The 20,567-nt window shown below is 47.8% G+C and overlaps 1 protein-coding gene across 3 annotated transcripts; it reads left to right on the top strand.

The window, feature by feature from the left end:
- Window positions 1-2,032: 2,032 nt before the first annotated feature.
- DELE1 (DAP3 binding cell death enhancer 1) lies at window positions 2,033-17,314 on the top strand. Of its 3 annotated transcripts, none has more exons than XM_049873933.1 (13): window positions 2,033-2,176; window positions 2,913-3,027; window positions 3,122-3,245; window positions 4,652-4,799; window positions 6,075-6,236; window positions 6,489-6,577; window positions 6,679-6,775; window positions 9,269-9,411; window positions 10,435-10,593; window positions 10,688-10,780; window positions 14,978-15,137; window positions 15,674-15,913; window positions 16,624-17,314. In XM_049873933.1, exons 1-12 carry the CDS (start codon window positions 2,146-2,148, stop codon window positions 15,910-15,912), a joined length of 1,560 nt encoding a protein of 519 aa, XP_049729890.1. In that variant the 5' UTR covers window positions 2,033-2,145; the 3' UTR covers window position 15,913; window positions 16,624-17,314. The 3 variants fall into 3 exon arrangements, with proteins under 3 accessions (XP_049729890.1, XP_049729891.1, XP_049729892.1); XM_049873934.1 differs by having other exon boundaries at window positions 16,694-17,314; XM_049873935.1 differs by lacking the exon at window positions 6,075-6,236.
- The last annotated feature ends 3,253 nt before the right edge of the window (window positions 17,315-20,567 follow it).

Below are 20,567 nucleotides of genomic sequence, written 5' to 3' on the forward strand. Positions count from 1 at the left end.
TTTGTCTGTATTCTCAAGCTTCTGGGGACAAGAGATACCATAATGCCATTTTACACATGGGGACAGGCACCCTATCACCTGCTTCAAAAATTTTCAACTAGCTTCAAACAGGGAAGGCCCTCAGTGAATGCTTTTATGTGGACCGAATCAATAAATCCCATGATTGGGTCTGATGCTCTTGGCTGAAATCACTATGCACACAAGGTGTTCAGTCAGTCAACATTGTTTCAGCATCTTCTCTAGGCCGACACTTTATATCAAGCCCTGTAGGGGGACACAGAATAAGAAAATGCCATCCCTGCCCTAAGGGAGACAAGGGAAACTAGACTTACGCAAATGAGATAATTAAATAACAGGACAACATATAATTACTGCTAAATTGTGTAGTAAGAAATTAAGTACTACAGGAACTGGGAAAAGCAGAGAGCAGTGAGGCCTCAAACAGTTGGGGAGTCTTCACTGAAGATGTGGGGTTGGGCTGAGCCTTGAAGAATGAACAAACTGCAGTCAGGCTGAAAGAAAGAAGGTACAGAAGTACCAGGTAGAACAGAGCTGAACCTGTATGCTTGTTTGTTATTCTATTTTGAGGCAGCAACACAAGGAATGTGAAAGGTAGCTGCTCAAATATCAAAGCAAGAATATTTCTGAGTAGTTTCCCAATATTCAAACCCCCAATCCTTTACTGTTTCCTCTACTTGAAATGCCTTTTCTCCCTTCTCCACCTGGCAAACTCTTTCCTATTTAACGGCCCAGCTCAAATGCAACCACTTCTCTGAATTCTATGGTATCCCACAGTCCATTGTTCACGTTTCCATTGGAATGTTATAGTTGCCTACTCACCTCCTCCACTACTGCAATTAATCACAGCTTACATTTATTAAGTGGTTCTTCCAATGTGCCACGAAACTTGTCAAACATTTTCAAAATGTATTATCTTATTTAAGCCTTGCAACAATCTCAGCAGTTATTATTTTTCCTATTTTATAGATGAAGAGCCTAAGGCTTACAGAGGTTAAGTAACTTGATCAAGAGCATACAGCTAGGAAATAATACAGCTGGGATTCAAATCCAGAGTTGTAGGACTCCAGAGCCCACTCTTAAAACCCTGGACCACGTGTTCATGGAGGCCACAAATGCTCTTTATTCATCTCTCTTCTCAGCTCCTAGGATGATGGCTGACATATGGCTCAAAAATTAATGTTGAACAAATCAATGCAACTTTCACACGTTTTTGTGTGAGGTCGAATCGATTCAGATTCACAGTGACAGTATAGGACAGAGTAGAGCTGCCCCATAGGGTTTCTAAGAAGCAGCTGGTGGATTCACACTGCCAACCTTCTGGTTAGCAGCCGAGCTCTTAACCACTGCGCCACCAGGGGTCCAAAATCTGATGTTCTACCGACTGAGCTACCCACGCTCTGAAAAACGTGGGTGGAGGGGGAGGGGCGGTTCTCCCCATAGGGTATTGTAAAAGGAGCAACTCAAGCGTCACAGCCTGTCGGCCCAGTCGAGAACCATTCCATCCGAACCTAGCGTGGCGCAAACTAATCAGAAGACTGCCTTGCGCCGTTCTTCATCGCCTACCCAGTCAGGTCGCGGCCACATCTCCCAGCCGCAGCCTTGGACCGGAAGTTCTGACTGCCGGCATCCTTCGTCGGGCCCCAAGCTCATCTCCGATCACTGGGCCTTGTTACCCCACCTCAAGCCTCAGGGTTTGAGGAAGACTTTTCCTCCTCCCCTGCTCCACGGTGTCTGCAAGGTCCTCTTGCTCCACCGAGGCCGCTCTAACCGTGTTTCTCAATGGTCCTGCTTCCGAGGTGACTCAACTAGGCCACCTGCGCCCCTCCCCCCCGTGCGCTCGCCCTTCTTGTAGGTACAGTAAATGACACCTTTTCCCTGGAAAACTGGGCCCACACCCCCGCGTCCTTGATGCAGTTCACCTCCCCGCTCCCGCCAAAGACTCCTACACCGCCACTTCCTCTCGCTGAGCGCCGTTCTTCCGCTCGGGCTCCTTTCTAATTGGCTGGCTGAGAGCTTCCTCAGGGACTCGGCCACTCCGAGACGTCACAGCGGCCGCTCTAGCCGCCATCCCGAGGCTCGGCCTCGTTCTTTCGGCCCCTAGCTCTCTATGGTGCTGGGGAAGACATGTGGCGCCTCCCGGGACTCCTGGGCCGAGGTAAGGGGCTTCCGAGCCGCGCGACTTGAAGCAGCGGATCCTCTGAATTGGAGGAGGAGGCTGCCTGTGGATAGAGCCAAACCAACGGTGGGCGGGGTTAGAGCTGAGGAAAGGCGGGGCCTCAAAAGGGGCGCACACAGTCAAGCAGTCAGAGGCTGTTGGATTTTGACATATGGGTGGGACTAGTGCGGTTTAGACTCTAGGATCTGGAGGTGGAGCTAATGGGAATGGGGTGGAGCTTAGTTCCAAGTTGGTGAGTGGGGCTACTAATAGGGGGAGGAGTCAAGTGTCAGGAGGTGTTAGGAGGAGCCAATGAAAGAGTAGGCGTAGCGTGAAAGGAGTAGGAGGAGCCAGTAGGAAGAGAGGCAGGGTTTAGAGACCAAGCGCTCCAAACAGTGGTTGGGGGTGTGAGTGTGAATGTCTGGTAATCTTACAACTGTGGTTGTCAGGAATAGCAGAGCATCAGAATCACCTGGGAGTTTTTTCAAAATATAGATGCTCCACCCTAAGAGATACTGGTGTATTGCTTAGGGGTGGCACCCTAGAATATGTACTTGGCAGATAATCTCCAGGTGATTCCCACACATATCCTTGTGTAAGAACCACTGCCGAGGCAAAGCTAGTGATTCCTGAGTCCCTGGGATTGGGCTGGGTTGGGAGCTGGAAGGAATATTGTTAGGGCTGCCTTGCCTCGGTCCTGTCGCTGTTGAGATGACTGATCCTTTTCTGTGCACAGCCCTTCACCGTGTGCCAGGACCTGGCCTCCGGGAGTTGAACCACAGGTCCACAAGCCCAGGTGGACCTCAGGCTCCCTCCTCCAACCTGCTGGTCCCTGTGCCTAGCCTTGATAGGTGAGACACTACCATTCCATTTCCATCTCCTCCCCTGGCCTCCCTCTGCACCTGCTTCAGGCGGAGTTTGACAGCCTTTATTGTATCTCTCTAGCTCCAGCCCCCATGGCCCAAGCCCAGGCACAAGCAAGGGCCCAAGGACTCATGGATGGAAGGATGCCTTCCAGTGGATGTCTACTCGTGTCTCCCCAAACACCTTGTGGGATGCGTTATCATGGGTAAGACTTCTTCAGCCCTGTCCTTGACCCTCAGTGTAGACAAGAAGGATCCTGCTTGCAAATGTAGCCAGGAAGCAAGAGCTAAGCAGCTTACGTAACATATCCTAGAGAGCAGAGTGCTTTTCCATTTTGCTGAAGAAGATCTGATCCGAAGGGTGGTCCCACACTGAGCCCTTTTGGGAACTAGACCTGGATCCCAGGGGTACTGATACCTCCCCTCAGCTTTGTCACTACCACCCATGTGAAAGGATCTGCAAATATACTGTTCTCAATGGCCATAGACACTTATCCCTACTCTTTACAAGAATGGGGGCTTCCATTCCTCCTGGCCTCAGCCCACACATAGTCCCCATGGTGAGGCTGTCCCTGACTCCATACCTTGTAAGGCCTTCCTCTTATGCTCTGGACAAACCCCTGATTTGTCTCTTGGCATTTAGCATAATTTGTCATTATTGAAATTATTGTCTGTGTATTTGGCTTTTGTCTTTCTCCCCATAAACTCCATAAGGCAGAGACTGTATATTGTCTTGTGAGCCATTGTATACAGTGCCTGTTGCAACAAGTAAGTATTTGGCACACAGAGGAAGAGGCAGTCATTAGGATAACAGCTAGCTCAGGCTTTTTGCAGACATGTCAGAGAAGAGACACCTTCTGTGTTAGCAAGCCTGCACTGGTGAATGTGCGTGTGGTGGCGGGAGCGGAGGGAAGGGCTGTGCCAGGCTGGAGAAGAAGATTGAACCAGGGGGAAGTCTGACCTCTTGCTGCATTTGTGGCTAAGCCCCAGCTTACTACACTGTCTTTTTGCCCTCTTAGACTTTGTTTATTCTGTCACTTTTTCATGAGTTTATTCACCATGTATTTATTAAGCCCCTACTTTATCTTAACAGGAGCCCTGGTGGCACAACAGTTACGTGCTCTGCTACTAACCAAAAGATTGGTGGTTCGAACCCCCCAGTGGCACTGCAGGAGAAAGCCCTGGTGATCTGCTCCTGTAAAGATTATAGCCTAGGATACCCTATGAGGAAGTTCTACTCTGTCACATGGGGTCGCTATGAGTCAAAAATTGACTTAATGGCACCTAACAACAACAAATATCTTCACACTCTGCTAGGCACTGGGATACACTGGTGAGCATAGTAGACATGGACCCTACCCCGTGGTGCTTAGAGACTAACAGGAGGGACAGACCCTAGATGAATAATTATATAGATGATCACTGAAGTGCCAGTGTGAGCAGGGCTCCACAGGACAAGTTTGAGTGCAGTGAGAGCATGTAGTGGCGGAGTTGCCCCAGCCAGTGGTCAGGAGCAGCTTCCTGAGGAAGTGATGTTTGAGCTGAGAGCCAAAGAATGAGTCTAGGGAGTTGACTGCTAAGGGCTGTGCCCCTGATGTGCTGTCTTTCCCAGGGCACTCTGACTGTGCTGGCCCTGCAGCTGGCAAGGCAGATCCACTTCCAGTCGTCCCTGCCAGGAGCGCCTTGGCGAGCGGAGCCATGCTCTTGGCGCAGTCCCCTGGACCGTTTCCTCTCATCTCCCTTGTGGCACCCACACTCCTGTGAGTTTTTGGTCCTGGGGCAGAAGGGTCGTGTGGGGAGTTTCCCTGGGCCAGGAAGCATCTCTGGACACACCTCAGGAAAAGAGCCATCAGCAGCTCCTTGCTTTTCCTATCTGAAGTCAGAGGAAGGAGAACGTGGGGCAGTTCTATCCACCCAGGGTGTGGGCCACACCTGCCCCTCCGTGTCCTTCCATGCCCTTTTACCACCACCCATGGAGGAAGCCCCACAGGGGTCCATGCTACCCTAGATCCGGGGTGTGGCTTCCTGCTATCCACTTAGCCATTTAGGTCATTCTCTGCTCAGTCATTCATTAATAAGTGAATGTTTATTGAGTACCTACTACGTGCTATAGTGCAGAGATGATATAGCCTAGTGATTAAGGCTCTGAAGTCAGAATGCCAGGGATCAAGCCTCAAAGCTGCTGCATGCTAGTCTTATATCCCTGGTAAATTCACGTAACTTCCCTGTGCCTCAGTGTCCTCGTCTGCAAAATGGGCGAATAACAGGACTCACCTCATAGGGTTCTTGGAAGGAGTAAATGAATTAATACATATGAGGGACTTATAATAGTGCTTGGCACATGTAGAAGCCCTGGTGGTGTAGTGGTTAAATGCTACGGCTGCTAACCAGGAGGTCGGCAGTTCAAATCTACCAGGCGCTCCTTGGAGACTCTATGGGGCAGTTCTACTCTGTCCTATAGGGTCGCTATGAGTCGGAATTGACTCGACAGCAGTGGGTTTGGTTTTTTTGTTTTTTGGCACATGTAAGCACTCAGTAAGTATTAGTTCTTCTCGGTTATTATGATGATGATGATCGTTACTAGTATTACCATGAAACAAAGTGCTAGGTGCTGGGGCTACAACAATGAATAAGGTAAATATCTTATTCGCTCCGTGTCACTAGGAAACCCTGGTGGTGTAGTGGTTAAGAGGTATGACTGCTAACCAAAAGATCGGCAGTTCAAATCCACCAGACGCTCCTTGGAAACTCTATGGGGCAGTTCTAGTCTGTCCTATGGGGTTGCTATGAGTTGGAATCGACTCGAGGGCAATGGGTTTGGTTTCCCTGTCACTAGAATTCAATCAGAGGAGCAATAGAGTGAGTTTATGCTAAAAGTGGGCCCCTCTAGACTACTGTGGAGGGAAGCCTGCAAAGGAAGCAGAGTAGCAGGAAGAGGAGTGTGAAAGAGACGTCACAGGTTTCTAAAACCTCAGGGAGGACACAGTCAAGCCAGAGCAGGCTTCTTGCCGACCACTCTTGCTGGCTCTTTCCAGCACTGCGGAGGCACATTCTCCCCAGCCCTGAAGGCCCAGCCCCCGGGCACACTGGCCTCAGGGAGTACAGGCTGGGCCAGGAAGGGTCCTCAGCTCAGCCCAGGAGCCTCCCCTCACGCAGTTCCTTGAGGGCAGCCGGTGTTCAGGACTTCTCTGAGGAAGGTAAGTCCCTAGCTCCTAGAATCAGCAGAAAGGGGAATGGGGAGAATTGGGCAGATGCATGTCTGTAGCTACATATTCCCAGATAAAGGAATTGTTATTCCTGTGAGGTTCCATGCTTTCTGGGGCCATTCAGTTATTTTGGTTCCTGGCAGTGGGGTTGGATGGAGGGGCTGGGTGGGCTGGGGGAGTAGGAAAAAAGGAGACATAAGACCTCTCTCCTTTTCCCTGGCTGGGTGTTGGCCATTCTTGCAGATCCCAGTGATATTGACTCCCTGCATGCCAGCAGCAGCTTTGAGTCCAAGGCAAGGCTAGCCCAGCCTCAGACAACTGGGGAAAAGCAGGTATTGTCCAGATTTGGCCACTTGGAGGACCATAACATTCCCCTGGGCAGGTAGCGATTCCTGTGAACTATCCCATAATGAGCCTTCATGTTTTTTCTCAGGAACAAGATAAATCAAAAATTCCTTCCCTTGAGGAGGCAGCGACTTCTATTCAGCAGCTCTTCCAGCTCAGTGTTTCCATCGCTTTCAACTTCCTGGGTAACTGAGTGGACCCTGCCTCATGGCAGATGGGTAGAAAAATGGGAAGAGTATGGGGTGGGTCAAATAGAGTCCAGGTGGGGAGTGGTTTAAACAAAACAGTTTATGTTTTCTCCCAGGTAGATAGACCGTATCTGGCATGGTCACTCAGTGGTGTCAGACCCATTCTCTTTCACACTCGTTTGGCCATTCTTAAGATTGGCCCATCTTAAGTTCCAGTCTGACGATCTGCTTCCATAAAGATTACAGCCTAGGAAAGCCTGTGGGGCAGCTGTACTCTGTCATATGGGGTAACTATGGTCAAAATCGACTTCAGGGCACCTAACAACAACAATAATGATGCACCTCTGGAGATTCTGGATGCCTCTCCCCCCGTTTGTCCTGTCCTCTGCAGCAACTTGACCTAAGTTTCAGGCCTTCTAGCATGGAGACCCAGATTCCCAGTAGCATTTAGTGGGCAGGTGGGTAAGAAGTTGAGATTCATTCAGAACAAATTTATCAAGCATTTACCTTTTGCTAGCCCACACTTTACGTGCTGGGGATACAGTAATTCACTAGACTAAAGTCCTTGCTTTCAAGGAGCTGACATTTGAGTTGAAGGACAGAAAGACAATAAATTGGCAAACAAAGAATTTCAGATGATGATAAATGTTATGGAGAAAATAAAACAGAGTCATGTGTTAGTGTCTTGAAATTGGAAGGCCTCACTGAAGAGAAGATCCTTCAGCTAAGATCTGATCGACAAAAAGGAGCCAGTCTTGGTGACAATCTGGAGAAAGAGTCACCCAAGCATGGTGAACAGAAAGTGCAAAGGTCCTGAGGCAGGATTTGAGTTTTGCTTGTTAAAGATATAAAAGAAAGGTGAGTGTGGTTGGTTGGAGCTTAGAGGTCATGGGGAGAGTGGAAGGAGATGAGGTCAGAGCAAGGGCCCACGAAGGTGAGGCCTTTGAGCCAAGGTAAAGGGTGTGGATTTTCTAAGTGAGACAGGAAGCTGCCGTTGGAGGGTTTTAAGCCGGAGCAGGGAGAGGGATAGTCGTGTGATCTGATTTATTTTTTTCTAAGATCTCTCTGGCTGTGCTATGGATAGATGTGAATTGTAGGGATGCCACAGGGGACTCAGGGAGACTGGGTAGGGGCTGTCACTGATGACTAAGCAAAACACAATTGTGGCTTGGTCTAGGTTAGAGGCAGAAGAAACCTAGAAGAGTGAATGGATGAGGGTATGTTGATGGAGCCAGCGTGGGGAATGGGAACACATGAGATCCTTTGCCCTCTCGAGCCTTTTCCCCTGAAAAAGAGGACTCTGTCAACCCTAGACAGTAAGCTTTCCGTCAGCAAGGAGGTGACTTTAATTTACGGCTGACTGAATTCAACCTCGCTTCTACCTCATTAACTTTTCGTGATGTTGATGGGCAGACAGTCCCTTCTGAGAATTTTCTTGCCCATTCCTTCATTCATATATTCATTTATTCAGCAAGTGCTAGGCACTGTGGCGGAATACAGAGGAAGCATAAGCCATAATCATGTTTTGCATTTGTATAGAGCTATCACCCAATGCAGAGTTATTTCTTCTACGTTCTTTTTCTGCTTCTGCCTCCAGGATTTTACAGTCTAATTGAGGAGACAGGGCTTGTACTCTTGAAACAGTTTAGCTCAGAGAAACAGGCTTGGTATATTAAGTAAGTACCAAAAAATGTTTAAAGCCTGAGTGTGATCTGAAAGTTCTTGGGCAGAAATAGAATGCGAAGGCCTGATGGTAGGGGCAGACAAAGATATTCCAGGCAGGAGAAACTGCTTGAGCAAAGGCTTAGAGTTGAGAATGGGCTATGCCCTGCTTCTTTCCTGTTTTCCTTTGTGCTTGGGCAATGAGAAGAACATGGACTTCGGAGCTGGACATACCTGAGTTCAGGTCTCAGCCTTCTTACATTACCTTTCTCAGTTTTCTCCTTATAAAATGAGATTAACTGTATTACTTGTATCAGTTAGGGCTTATTGGTTGCAAGCAACCTAAACCCACTCTGACTAACTTAAGCAAAAAAGGAATGTATTGGTCTGCCAAGCCTCGGAAAGGACAGGATTCAGGGAAGCTCCAGGGATCCAGGGGGCTCCAACTAATAGTGTCTTCAGAGTGCTGCTTTCAGAAAAACTGCAAAAACTATTTTGTGTCTTTCACTCAGCCTGATTCAGATTCCTTAGGGAAAGAGTCTTATTGGTCAGGAGGAGTACAGGCACATTGATTGATAGCATTAGGGAGGGGACATTCCCAAAGGGAATTTGGGATGCAGTTACCATGAGAAGGAAGAGTGAATTATAGGAGGGCAGAACCCACTGATGTCTACATCTATGGCTCACCAGTAAATATTCACAGGATAGAAATATATGCAAAGTGTCTAACACAAAAAGGAAAGGAAGGAGCCTGTGGGTATTTGGCTGAGCATGTAGGGAAGTTTGTAGAGGAAGCTGGAAGTGTTTGTGCCCTGTGCTTTCTTCCAGGGACAGAGAACATGAGGAATGGGGACTACCCAGCAGCCTTTTCTTACTTCCAGAAAGCTGCAGACTGTGGGTATAGCAAAGCACAGTACAACATGGGCTTGTGTCATGAGCATGGCAGAGGCACCTCCCGAGACCTCAGCAAGGTACTGCCCCTCCTTCCCTGCCCGCAGGCCCATCCCCTCTGCCTGGCTTCCCACAGTGATCTCCAGAAATGAGCAGTGGGCTTGGGGAAAGTCCAGCTTCTCTCTCCCACTTGGTTCCAGCCCAGTTGCCAGGGAAAAGTAAGAAAGAGGCTATTAACTTTTAGGAATTGAAACTCGAAACTTACAGAGGGCAGGGACCTTCTCTCTTGTTTGCAGCTATATCCTCAGTGCCTAGAATAGCAGTTTGATGAATTGATACAAAAAAACTAGGGTAAGTACACAAAGATGTTATATTTAAGGATATATTTCTTAGAACTGTATGTGATGACAAAAAAAAAAAGAAGAAGGAGAGCAACTTAAAGTTCCTTCAGTAGAGAATTAGTTTATTATATCTACCTGGTCCTTAAAAGGAGCCCTGGTGGCACAGTGGTTAAGAGCTTGGCTGTTAACTAAAAGGTTGGCAGTTCGAATCTACCAGCCGCTCCTTGGAAACCCTGCGGGGCAGTTCTACTCTGTCCGATAGGGTCACTATGAGTTGGAATTGACTCGACAGCAACCGGTTTGGTTTTTGGTTTTGGTCCTTAAAAATAATGTGCTAGATCTATATTTATTAGCAGGGAAAGACATTTATCATATATTGTCAAGTGAAAACATAGGTTATAAAATGGCAAATATAGTATCCAATGTTTTATATATACATATGTGTTGTGTGTGTGTGTATATATATATGAATACACACACAAACGTATTTATATATGTGTTAAAACACGCATATATGTGGGAAGACATTTGCAAGGCTACCTGCTAAAATGTTAACAGAGAGTGATCTTCAGGAGGTGGTCTTAAGGAGATTTTGTATTTCTAATTTTGCCTTATCTGTATTTTTAATTTTTGGCTTAACTGCATTTTCTGGACTTATCTCTAATGATTATTATTTAATTAAAATAATTTTTAAACATTTCACTCAAAGGAAAAGTTGCTTATAGAGTTACCAGTTGACTGGGTATCTCTCCCTTTGGCCAGGCAGTCCTTTATTACCAGCTGGCTGCCAACCAGGGCCACAGCCTGGCTCAGTACCGCTATGCCAGGTGCCTACTGCAAGACCCTGCCTTCTTGGGGGACCCTGAGCAGCAGAGAGCCATGTCCATGCTGAAGCAAGCTGCAGATTCAGGCTTAAGAGAGGCAAGTGCCTTTGGTGGGGTCTGGGCTGGGCACCTGGGGCATGTGGGGCCTGGCAGTGACTAAGATGCCTTTTTTCCTTCCTTCTTGACCACAGGCCCAAGCTTTCCTTGGGGTACTTTTCACCAAGGAGCCACACCTGAATGAGCAGAGAGCTGTGAAGTACCTTTGGCTTGCAGCCAACAATGGGGTATGAGGTCTCTGGTATCCAGGCATGTTGGGGATCAAGTCTGACAAGTGAAGGCACTTGGAACTGGTGTCGAGTTCTCCTGTGCTAAGGAGACCCCTTGGACCCATAGGAGCTTTGGCCGGCTTCACGCCTTAGGTCTTACTGACTCATTGTGTGACCCTGGGGCAAGTCCAGTGCAAGAGCTGTTGGTAGCTTAAAATCAGCCATAGTGGGAGTGTTTGCCCCACCCCAAACTGGCAAATGCCACAACCCAAACCCAAATCCAGTGCCGTCGAGTCGATTCCGACTCATAGCGACCCTATAGGACAGAGTAGAACTGCCCCATAGAGTTTCCAAGGAGTGCCTGGCAGATTCGAACTGCCGACCCTTTGGTTAGCAGCTGTGGCACTTAACCACTACACCACCAAGGTTTCCAAATGCCACGAAGCAGGGCTTTTTCCGCTGGAGAGCCAGCTGTTAAACATTTACTAGCACATTACTGGGTCAGTCATTTCCTAATCCAAACCCGTTTCCTTGTTTCAATAATCAGGATAGTAATGCCTGTCTTACTTGTCTACTACTTCACAGAATTGCTGGGAGGATCAAAATCTAACTGAGATAATAGGTGTGAAAGCACTTTGCAAACTGTACACATGCAAGGTGGGTCGTTCCAAGGGTTGGCAGTCTGGGGAAGTCAGAGACACATAAGGTGAAGACACTGAGTGCTTTGGGGAGCAAATGCCTCCTCTAAACTGGGGATATGGCATTCAAGCAGCATGACTGAAAGTGTGTTCCACAGAGTATTCGTTCCATGGGATGTTTATAAGTAATATGAGAAAAAAAAAAAGGTCAGTTGGGCTTGGGCAATACTGGGTTAAGCAGAGTTAGAAAGGTTTCTGTTCTGCAGGAAATCTCATAGCTCTGTGCGAATCACAGAGAAGGGGATCTATCTATGTGTGCTGTATTCCCCAAATGTATTTGACCCACGTGTGTTTTGAGTTGCACCTCGAAGGACCAAGAGTGCTGGGTTAAGGTAAGCAATGCATTTGTACTATACTTTGCCGCACAGGGGCCTGCTGCTGCCCTTTGTTTCTGGCCCTGGCCCACACATCGATAGCTTCATTGAGTTCTCGGGCACTCTGTGTTGCCCAAAGTGTCTGTAGTGGCTAGCAAAACAGGACTGATGTCATCAACCCGTACCTGCTGCTGTGCCTTCCTTTCCTCTGAAAGAGCCCCCATGCACCTTCCTCAGGCTGAGTGGGTGCACGTCCATGTGCCGGGCAAGCCTGGCAAGACCAGCATGGTACGAGGAGAAGCACTACACAGAGGGACACGTGTCACCCTTATGCAGTACTGTGTCGGAGCACAGACCTCACACTTGTCCACCCCACGGGGAGTTGTCTTTCTAGGCACGTACTGAGCAGCGTTGCGTGGGTGTTTGGGCCTTATGTATGTCCGGTTCTGTTTTCTGACCTGGTCTGTAGCCATGAGCTCACCATAGCTCTTGCATAGACTTTGGCCTGACTTTTACAGAAGTGGGAGCAGAACGTACAGACAACTCTTCCCAGAAATGTGACTGTGGAGGGTAGCAGAGAAATGGGACCACAGTTGGGAGTCAACAGAGGTTTTCGTTGTTGTTCTTTTTTTAAGTTGAGATACTGAGTATGATGAAAATACTCTGGTAGAGAGGGAGAGATTAATGATGCAGGCAGCTAAAGGAGATAAAGATAATGGAACACTTGCTATGTTGTTGTTGTTAGGTGCCGTTGAGTCGGTTCTGACTCATAGTGACCCTGTGCACAACAGAACGAAACACTGCCCGGTCCTGAGCCATCCTTACAATCGTTATGCTTGAGCTCATTGTTGCAGCCACTGTATCAACCCACCTCGTTGAGGGTCTTCCTCTTTCCCGCTGACCCTGTACTCTGCCAAGCGTGATGTCCTTCTCCAGGGACTGATCCCTCCTGACAACATGTCCAAAGTATGTAAGATGCAGTCTCATCCTACATGCCTCTAAGGAGCATTCTGGGTGCACTTCTTCCAAGACAGATTTGTTCGTTCTTTTGGCAGTCCATGGTATATTCAATATTCTTCGCCAACACCACAATTCAAAGGCGTCAGTTCTTCTTTTGGTCTTCCTTATTCATTGTCCAGCTTTCACATGCATATGACGCGATTGAAAATACCATGACGTGGGTCAGGCGCACCTTAGTCTTCAGGGTGACATCTTTGCTCTTCAACACTGAAGAGGTTCTCTGCAGCAGATTTACCCGATGCAATGCATCTTTTGATTTCTCGACTGCTGCTTCCATGGCTGTTGATTGTGGATTCAAGTAAAATGAAATCCTTGACAACTTCAATCTTTTCTCTGTTTATCATGATGTTGCTCATTGGTCCAGTTGTGAGAATTTTTGTTTTCTTTATGTTGAGGTGCAATCCATACTGAAGGCTGTGGTCTTTGATCTTCATTAGTAAGTGCGTCAAGTCTTCTTCACTTTCAGCAAGAAAGTTTGTGTCATCTGCATAACGCAGGTTGTTAATGAGTCTTCCTCCAATCCTGATGCCCCGTTCTTCATATAGTCCAGCTTCTCGGATTATTTGCTCAGCATACGGATTAAATAGGTATGGTGAAAGAATACAACCCTGATACACACCTTTCCTGACTTTAAACCAATCAGTATCCCCTTGTTCTGTCTGAACAAGTGCCTCTTGATCTATATAAAGGTTCCTCATGAGCACAATTAAGTGTTCTGGAATTCCCATTCTTTGCAATGTTATCCATAGTTTTTATGATCCACACAGTCGAATACCTTTGCATAGTCAGTAAAACACAGGTAAACATCCTCCTGCTATCCTCTGCTTTCAGCCAGGATCCATCTGACATCAGCAATGATATCCCTGGTTCCACATCCTATTCTGAAACTGGCCCGAATTTCTGGCAGTTCCCTGTCGATACACTGCTGCAGCTGTTTTTGAATGATCTTCAGCAAAATTTTGCTTGTATGTGATACTAATGATATTGTTCTATAATTTCCACATTCGGTTGGATCACCTTTCTTGGGAATAGACATAAATATGGATCTCTTCCAGTCAGTTGGCCAGGAAGCTGTCTTCCATATTTCTTGGCATAGACGAGTGAGCACCTCCAGCACTGCATCTGTTTGTTGAAACATCTCAATTGATATTCCATCAATTCCTCGGGCCTTGTGTTTCGCCAATGCCTTCAGAGCAGCTTGGACTTCTTCCTTCAGTACCATCAGTTCCTAAATCATAGGCCACCTCTTGAAATGGTTGAACATCGACTAATTCTTTTTGGTATAATGACTCTGTGTATTCCTCCCATCTTCTTTTGATGCTTTGTGCATCATTTAATATTTTCCCCATGGAATCCTTCACTATTGCAACTCGAGGCTTGAATTTTTTCTTCAGTTCTTTCAGCTTGAGAAACAGTACGACAAACTGACAGACACGTGGGGGACTTGCTATGTACCAGGTACTAGTCTAAGCACTTTCTATATATTAACACATTTAATTCTCACAACAACCCAGTAAGGTAGATGTTATTAGATGAGGAAACTGAGGCACAGAGATGTAGAATAGCATGCCTGAGGTTACACAGCTGGTAAGTGGTATAGCCAAGATTGGAACCCAAGCAGTCTGGGTATATAGATGGGCACCTGACACCTACCTGATCCTGCTCCTCACAGTTCTCAGTGAGAGGTGAGAAGGTCCAGAGCTGTAGGTATAGGGATTAGCCTTTTAAAGGAATAGAAATACTTTTCCCATAATTTATTCTTTTTGGCCCTCTAGACAGAGATTCAGGAAGGCATTTAGGCCTTTTGGAAAGCCTACCATCCACCCTTGCCTCCTTGCTCTTTTGGGATAATGTAGGAGCCTGACTCCCAGGTGTCCCTAGCTGGACTGAGTGCTTCCTGCAGCCCTCACTTGTGCATGCTTTCAGCACCAGCCTCTGTGAGAGAAGCTTCCTCATTGCTCTGGCTAGAATCTCCCTGGGTGGAGGGATCGCTGGCTCCTTTGTGTTGGGTGAGCTCTAGGCCTCTGGATTTTCATAGTTGAGGTCTCTTGGTATGGGGAAGGTGGGGGTGGATCTTGACCCTGTCTGGATGAAGCCCCAGCATGCCTTCCTCCTGCCGTAGCATTTCGTTTTCTCGGTCCTGCACATGTGTGTGTCTATGTGTCTGTCCATTTTCTCCTCAGGACTCACAGAGCAGGTACCACTTGGGAATTTGCTATGAGAAGGGCCTTGGTGTGCAGAGAAATCTGGGGGAGGCTGTGAGATGTTACCAGCAATCGGCAGCTCTGGGGAACGAGCCTGCCCAGGAGAGGCTGCGGACCCTCTTCTCCATGGAGACAGCAGGTACAGTCACAAGTCAAAGCCCTCCCACCACCCAAGCTTGGCACCCTGTGACAGAGAAGGGGGTGGCAGTGGTCCCTGGTCTCCATTTCCTACCTCAGTGTTGGTTAAGAGCATGGCTTTTGAATTCAACAGACCTGAGTTTTAACCCTTGCTGTGTCGCTGAACTTGGACCCCATGTCTTTGAGCTTCAGTTTCTTCACCTCTAAAATTGAGGGTAATAGTAATACCTAACTCATTGGGTTGTTGTTAGGATTAAATGAGGTGACTGTAAAGGGCTTAGCACAGCCCGGCACAGAGTAGGTGTTGAGTAAGTGGTAGCTGCTCTGATGATTTTTAAGTGGGATAATATCCTGAGTCTGCCTCAGTGCCCTGACTTACCAGCCTAGGGCTCTGAGAACTCTGCTGAGTGATGACTCACTGGGGCTGGGGTGGATTAGCAATGGTAGGGGGAACCAAGTCCTTTAAGAAGTTCTTGCTCCAAGGTAGGAGTCCAAGAATACAGCATGGGTAAGAGCTGCTTTCACTTCTCCTTGCAGCCCTCGGGCCCAACGACCTGGCAGTTACAGGACTGAAGTCCTTCTCCAGCCCCTCCCTCTGCAGTCTGAATACCCTGCTGGCAGGAGCCTTGCGCCTCCCACACGCCTGGAGCACAGGGAACCTTGGACTCCTCTGCAGAAGTGGGCATCTCAGACCCAACCCCCGTGCCAACAGCAGCGCTATCCTGCCACACCCCCACTCCTTGGAAAGGAGTCTCGTAAGACTGGGCTTTGGCTAAGGTGAGATAAAACACAGTCATTGGTACCTCTTAGGGCCAGGGGGGCCAGGAGGTTGGATGACAATAAAAATAGGGTGTCAGGATTCCTTTCCAGGGCAGTAATTCCAGTGGGAGCTCAGGGTCCCAAGCAGTTTCAAGTGCATGGCTAATAAATGACTTTGACCTTTTCCCACAGCTGGTAGCTTCACAGATGAGCAGTGGATGCACTCACAGTTACTTTTGGTCTGTCACAAAAAAAAATTCAGTGACCTATGGACAACTCTCTTGATGGGTCCAGAGACCCTGGGCATGGCCTTAGCCTTTGTCTTTGAGCAAATGGTTTACCTTCTCCATCCCTGTGCCTCAGTTTCCTCAGGCTTAGACCGTATTCCTCTGATGTGTTCACAAGAGGATTTTAGGTGGTACACAATATTTTACATTTTTGTAGTTATGTATTTAATATGTAATATAAAAAGATGACCAGCATATTGATCTCTAGTTTCACAGGTATTACGTTTAAGATGAGGCTAACTTAAAAACAAGTGAACCAATTTAAAGAAAAACATTGTGTGAAGGGGGGTATAGATCCTGAGACATGGCAAAAATCATGAGGGTCATTCCATGAATGGCTAAAACTCAGGAAACACTGAGTCAGGCCATCCCTGAGACTGGCTCCAACATTTGCCTTTGTTTAACCCCAGTGGGTTCATGGTCGTTTTCATTTCTCCATAGATTTGGAAGGAATTTCTTACCTAAATGCCTGGATGTGTTTGCTTGAGTTTTTTGTACCTTCACACTTCAGCCCTGAAGATGGAGCCTGTGGGTGATCAGAGAGGTGGCAAGACCTTGAGTCCCACAGAAGAGACCAGTTATCCACTCACTTCCCCAAAGAACCTTGAGCACCTGCCTCAGCACAGCAAAGAAGAGGAAAGTATGTGAAGACCCAGGCTCTTCTTGGCTTGCCTACTTGCCTGGCATACCCTCTTGAAGCAGTGACCTGACTCACTGCATTGTTCACTCAGTTGTAGACGAAGGGCAATAACGGTATTTGCCCTCCTATCTTACAGGGCTGATGTGGAGGTTAAACGAGACCATCACAGCATTTGACTGTGAAAGGGACCTTGGCTGGTGCTCACTTAGGCCTGGGAAGGCAGAGTGATACCTGAGGTTATACAGCTTTCTGAGTCGTCAGGCCAGAATGAGGACCCGGGCTTCCTGACTCCCAGTCCAGGGCTCTTTCCCACTGGTTTGCGCTGTGATTTTATGTGAAAGCGTTATGATTGTTCTACCAATGTGAGGGGGTAAATGGAGGTTTAATACCTGGTGTCTTGGGGCAGGAGAGCATAGATTTTGAGGTCCTTCTTTGGGGATGGTGTGCCAGAAACCTATGAGTGTTTAATAAAACTGATACTGGATTATCTCATCACTGTAGCCCTTGAGTGTGTTGTGGAGTGCCAGGGTGATGGACAGGACAGCTGAAAGCTGAGGCTCCATCCTCATCTCTAAACTCTCCATTAACCAATTTAAAGGGTCTTAAAAGCTTCTCCAAGAGAGAGACTTAGAAAAAAATGATTTCTGAGTCAACGCTAATGGCTCCAATTACTGAATTTGCGAATAGCTGTTCCCTGGTTTCTGGATGTTAGCCGGAGTTCAATAGCGTAGATGTGGTTGAGGGTGGGGGGCAGGGAGGACTGAGGGCCAAACCCACGGGTGACTGTTCAAATAGGAGGGACCACCCAGCTCAAAAGTAGGGGGATTTGGGGGAGAGTTTCCCATATTTCCCGTGCTACTGCCCACCCTTACCTCTCCCTCACCTCTAGTGGTCCCGGCCTAGCTCTCACTGATGGTGCCTTAAGCTTCCTCTTGCCCCAGCAGCTCCCCGCACCACCCCTCAGCCCCGGTCCTCTGCTCCTCTTCCACAGCTGCCCTACACACCGGCCTAACCCCCACCAGACCCTCACATGCCTGTCTCCTTGGGAGCAGGGACCCTGTCTTCTTTGTGTCTCAGTATCCCCAGCACTTAGCCCAGTGCCCCATGCAGGGGCCTGCAGGAGCTCAATATGCATGGTCAAAGCTCGGTTTTAAAGCTGTGCAGTGCACTAATCACTCTGCAAAAAAAAAAAAAAAAGATTTCTGTGGTCACATAAGTTTGGGAAACGCTGCACTAGACATCCCCTTTTTATAGATTCACATTGCATATCAGCATATTCAAAGTTCCAAGAAGTCCTACAGTAAAGAACTTGGTTAACCCAGTGTTTCCCTCACTGCCCTGAGCAGACCTGTTCCCCGAAGGTTGCCTGTTAAGCTTCCTGGGGCACTGTTCGGAAGGCTCTGTGTAAAATGTCACCTCCTGCCCTCCTCACAGAGCCCCACTCACCAGCCTTGTCCCCTCATGTTGTCATTTTGGGTTCTTTGATTACAGCTTCCTCCTGACTGTGCCTGGGAGCCAAGGGGCAGTTCAGATAGTCCATGGGCACTGGGCATCCTGTGGGGACAGCTGGTGCAGCTCTCCTTCTTGCAAGTTAAACATTGATTCAGTTCGGGGTGCCAAAGGTGGGGGTGGGATATTTTTAAGCTCTCCAATTTAAAAAGGAAAGGCCTCTCTGGGTGGAGAGGGAAGGATGGGAGAGTCGTGAGAGATGTTGTCAAGGGACCAAAAATCCTTGGCTGTTCAGACACTGCGGTCTTGATACAGTCCCAGGGGAAGGATCTCATCGGCAGACTGAGCTGCTGTGCTTTTGCCATTAAAACTCTGTTATTAATGACTTGTTGTCAGCACCCTGAGAGGAAATGTGGGGGAAGGACAGGGAGGCGGCTCCCCATCAACATCCAGCCTGGGTCAGGATGCTGGGTGGCTCAAGGTTCAGGCCCCAGTGCCCTCAGCGATGAGACCTTATACGAGGTTCTACTGCATCCATTTCCTTATCCGGGGACACTTCTCAGGGAGCCCTAATTCTAGATAGGAACGAGGCCGTTTGGTTCATTTTATCTTCAGTGCTAATATGGTACTAAGTACTTAGTAGGTGTTCAGTAAATATTTATTCAGTAATCTATACATCTACTCGCCTGTCCATTCAATGCCTGGCACCAGGCCTATCCAGCACATAGTAGGTGATTTAAATAATTGGTGAATGAATGAATGATTCTGTATACCCCTCTCTGCACTGCTGTTCTAGTGCTACTTCTGGCACTTAATAGTGTTCAATAAATACAAAATATTTGTTGAATGAGTGTTTCTGATCATGCACCTTCCCACTCATTACATTGTACCTATTTGCTAACGCACACTATGTGCCAGGCTGGACTGGTGCTAAGCCTTCCCACCCCACCTGTCTTCTTTTGGGGATTTGGTTCTCTTCCAGAGTCCCAAGGTAGTAGTTGCCATCTCACTCTTGTTTCAGCCAGAGGAGAAGTAGGGTCAGTGAGCTGCCAAGCCGAAGCTGGGTGACAGGTAAGGAGGCTGCCTGTCAATCTCCGAGCTGCCCCCAGGCTCTGAGTGAGCACCGCATTGCACTCCTGGTGCTGGGGAAAGACTGACTATTGATAAAAAATGTCCCTCTGTGCTTTCCAAATTAAGACGACATTTAACTGAGCGCTTGCTGGCTTGCCTGCTACCTCAACCTCCCAGGGGACAGAGCCCAGCTTGGTGGGAACTGTTTTGAGCCTGTCCAAAGTCTCAGCTTTGACATGTTGGTTGAGGTCAAGAAGTTTCTGTAACCTTCCTGTTCAGCACTCTCAGTTCTGTCACCATATACACTGTTTCACTCTCAGCCTATTGTTGGGAAAGGGGCTGGTATCAGCGTGCAGGGTCGGGGGTGGATTGTATTATGCAGGGAGAGAACAAGCCAAGTGTAGCCAACCCTCACATACATACACCCCACCCTATCAAAGATCTGTTTTCACAGGACAGGATCTACACATGAGTTCCTCAGGCTTCTGCAGGGGGGCAGAGCTGAAGACTGAGCTAGAGGGTTGCAAGGTAGTGGTCCTTAATCTTATTTAGGTCACAGACCCCGTTGGGAACTGGATGAAAGGGCTGACTCCTTCCCCTAGAAAACTGCACATCTTTCCGGATGTGCACGCAGTTCAGAGGGTTCATAGATCCTGAAGTCTCAGCAAAGACCCCGGGTTAGGAACTCCTGCTGTACCAGCAACTAGAAAGATTAGGTAGGAAACTCAGGGGGCAGTAAGTTTACATTAATGGGGGAGGACCAATTCTGAAAAGAGGTGAGAATGGTTGCACAACTACAATGTAATCAATGTCACTGAATTGTACATGCGGAAATTGTTGAATTAGTATATGTTTTGCTGTGTGTATTCTCAACAACAAAAATACAATTAAAAAAAAAAACTCTTGATGTACTTGAAAGGGCGTCTACTAAATCCCACATCCAAATCCTAGTTCTACCCAAACCTGCCACATGGCCTTGGGCAAGTCCTCTAACATTTCTGCCCTTCCATAGCCTTGGCTATAAAATGAAGAGCTGAAGTAAAAATGTTCGGACACCTTATGACTGAAATTGCCCATGTCTGCAGAGGTTTGATAGTGTCTTAGAGCAGCGCTGCATAACATTTTATAGGTCACATGTTCCTTTGAGAATCTGAGGAGAGCTTTGTATCCTCTGCACAGAAAAATGCTTACACACAATGTGTGGCCTACTCTTCAGGAGCCACAA

Source organism: Elephas maximus, chromosome 2, assembly GCF_024166365.1.
Source record: "Elephas maximus indicus isolate mEleMax1 chromosome 2, mEleMax1 primary haplotype, whole genome shotgun sequence".
Lineage (NCBI taxonomy): Eukaryota > Metazoa > Chordata > Mammalia > Proboscidea > Elephantidae > Elephas > Elephas maximus.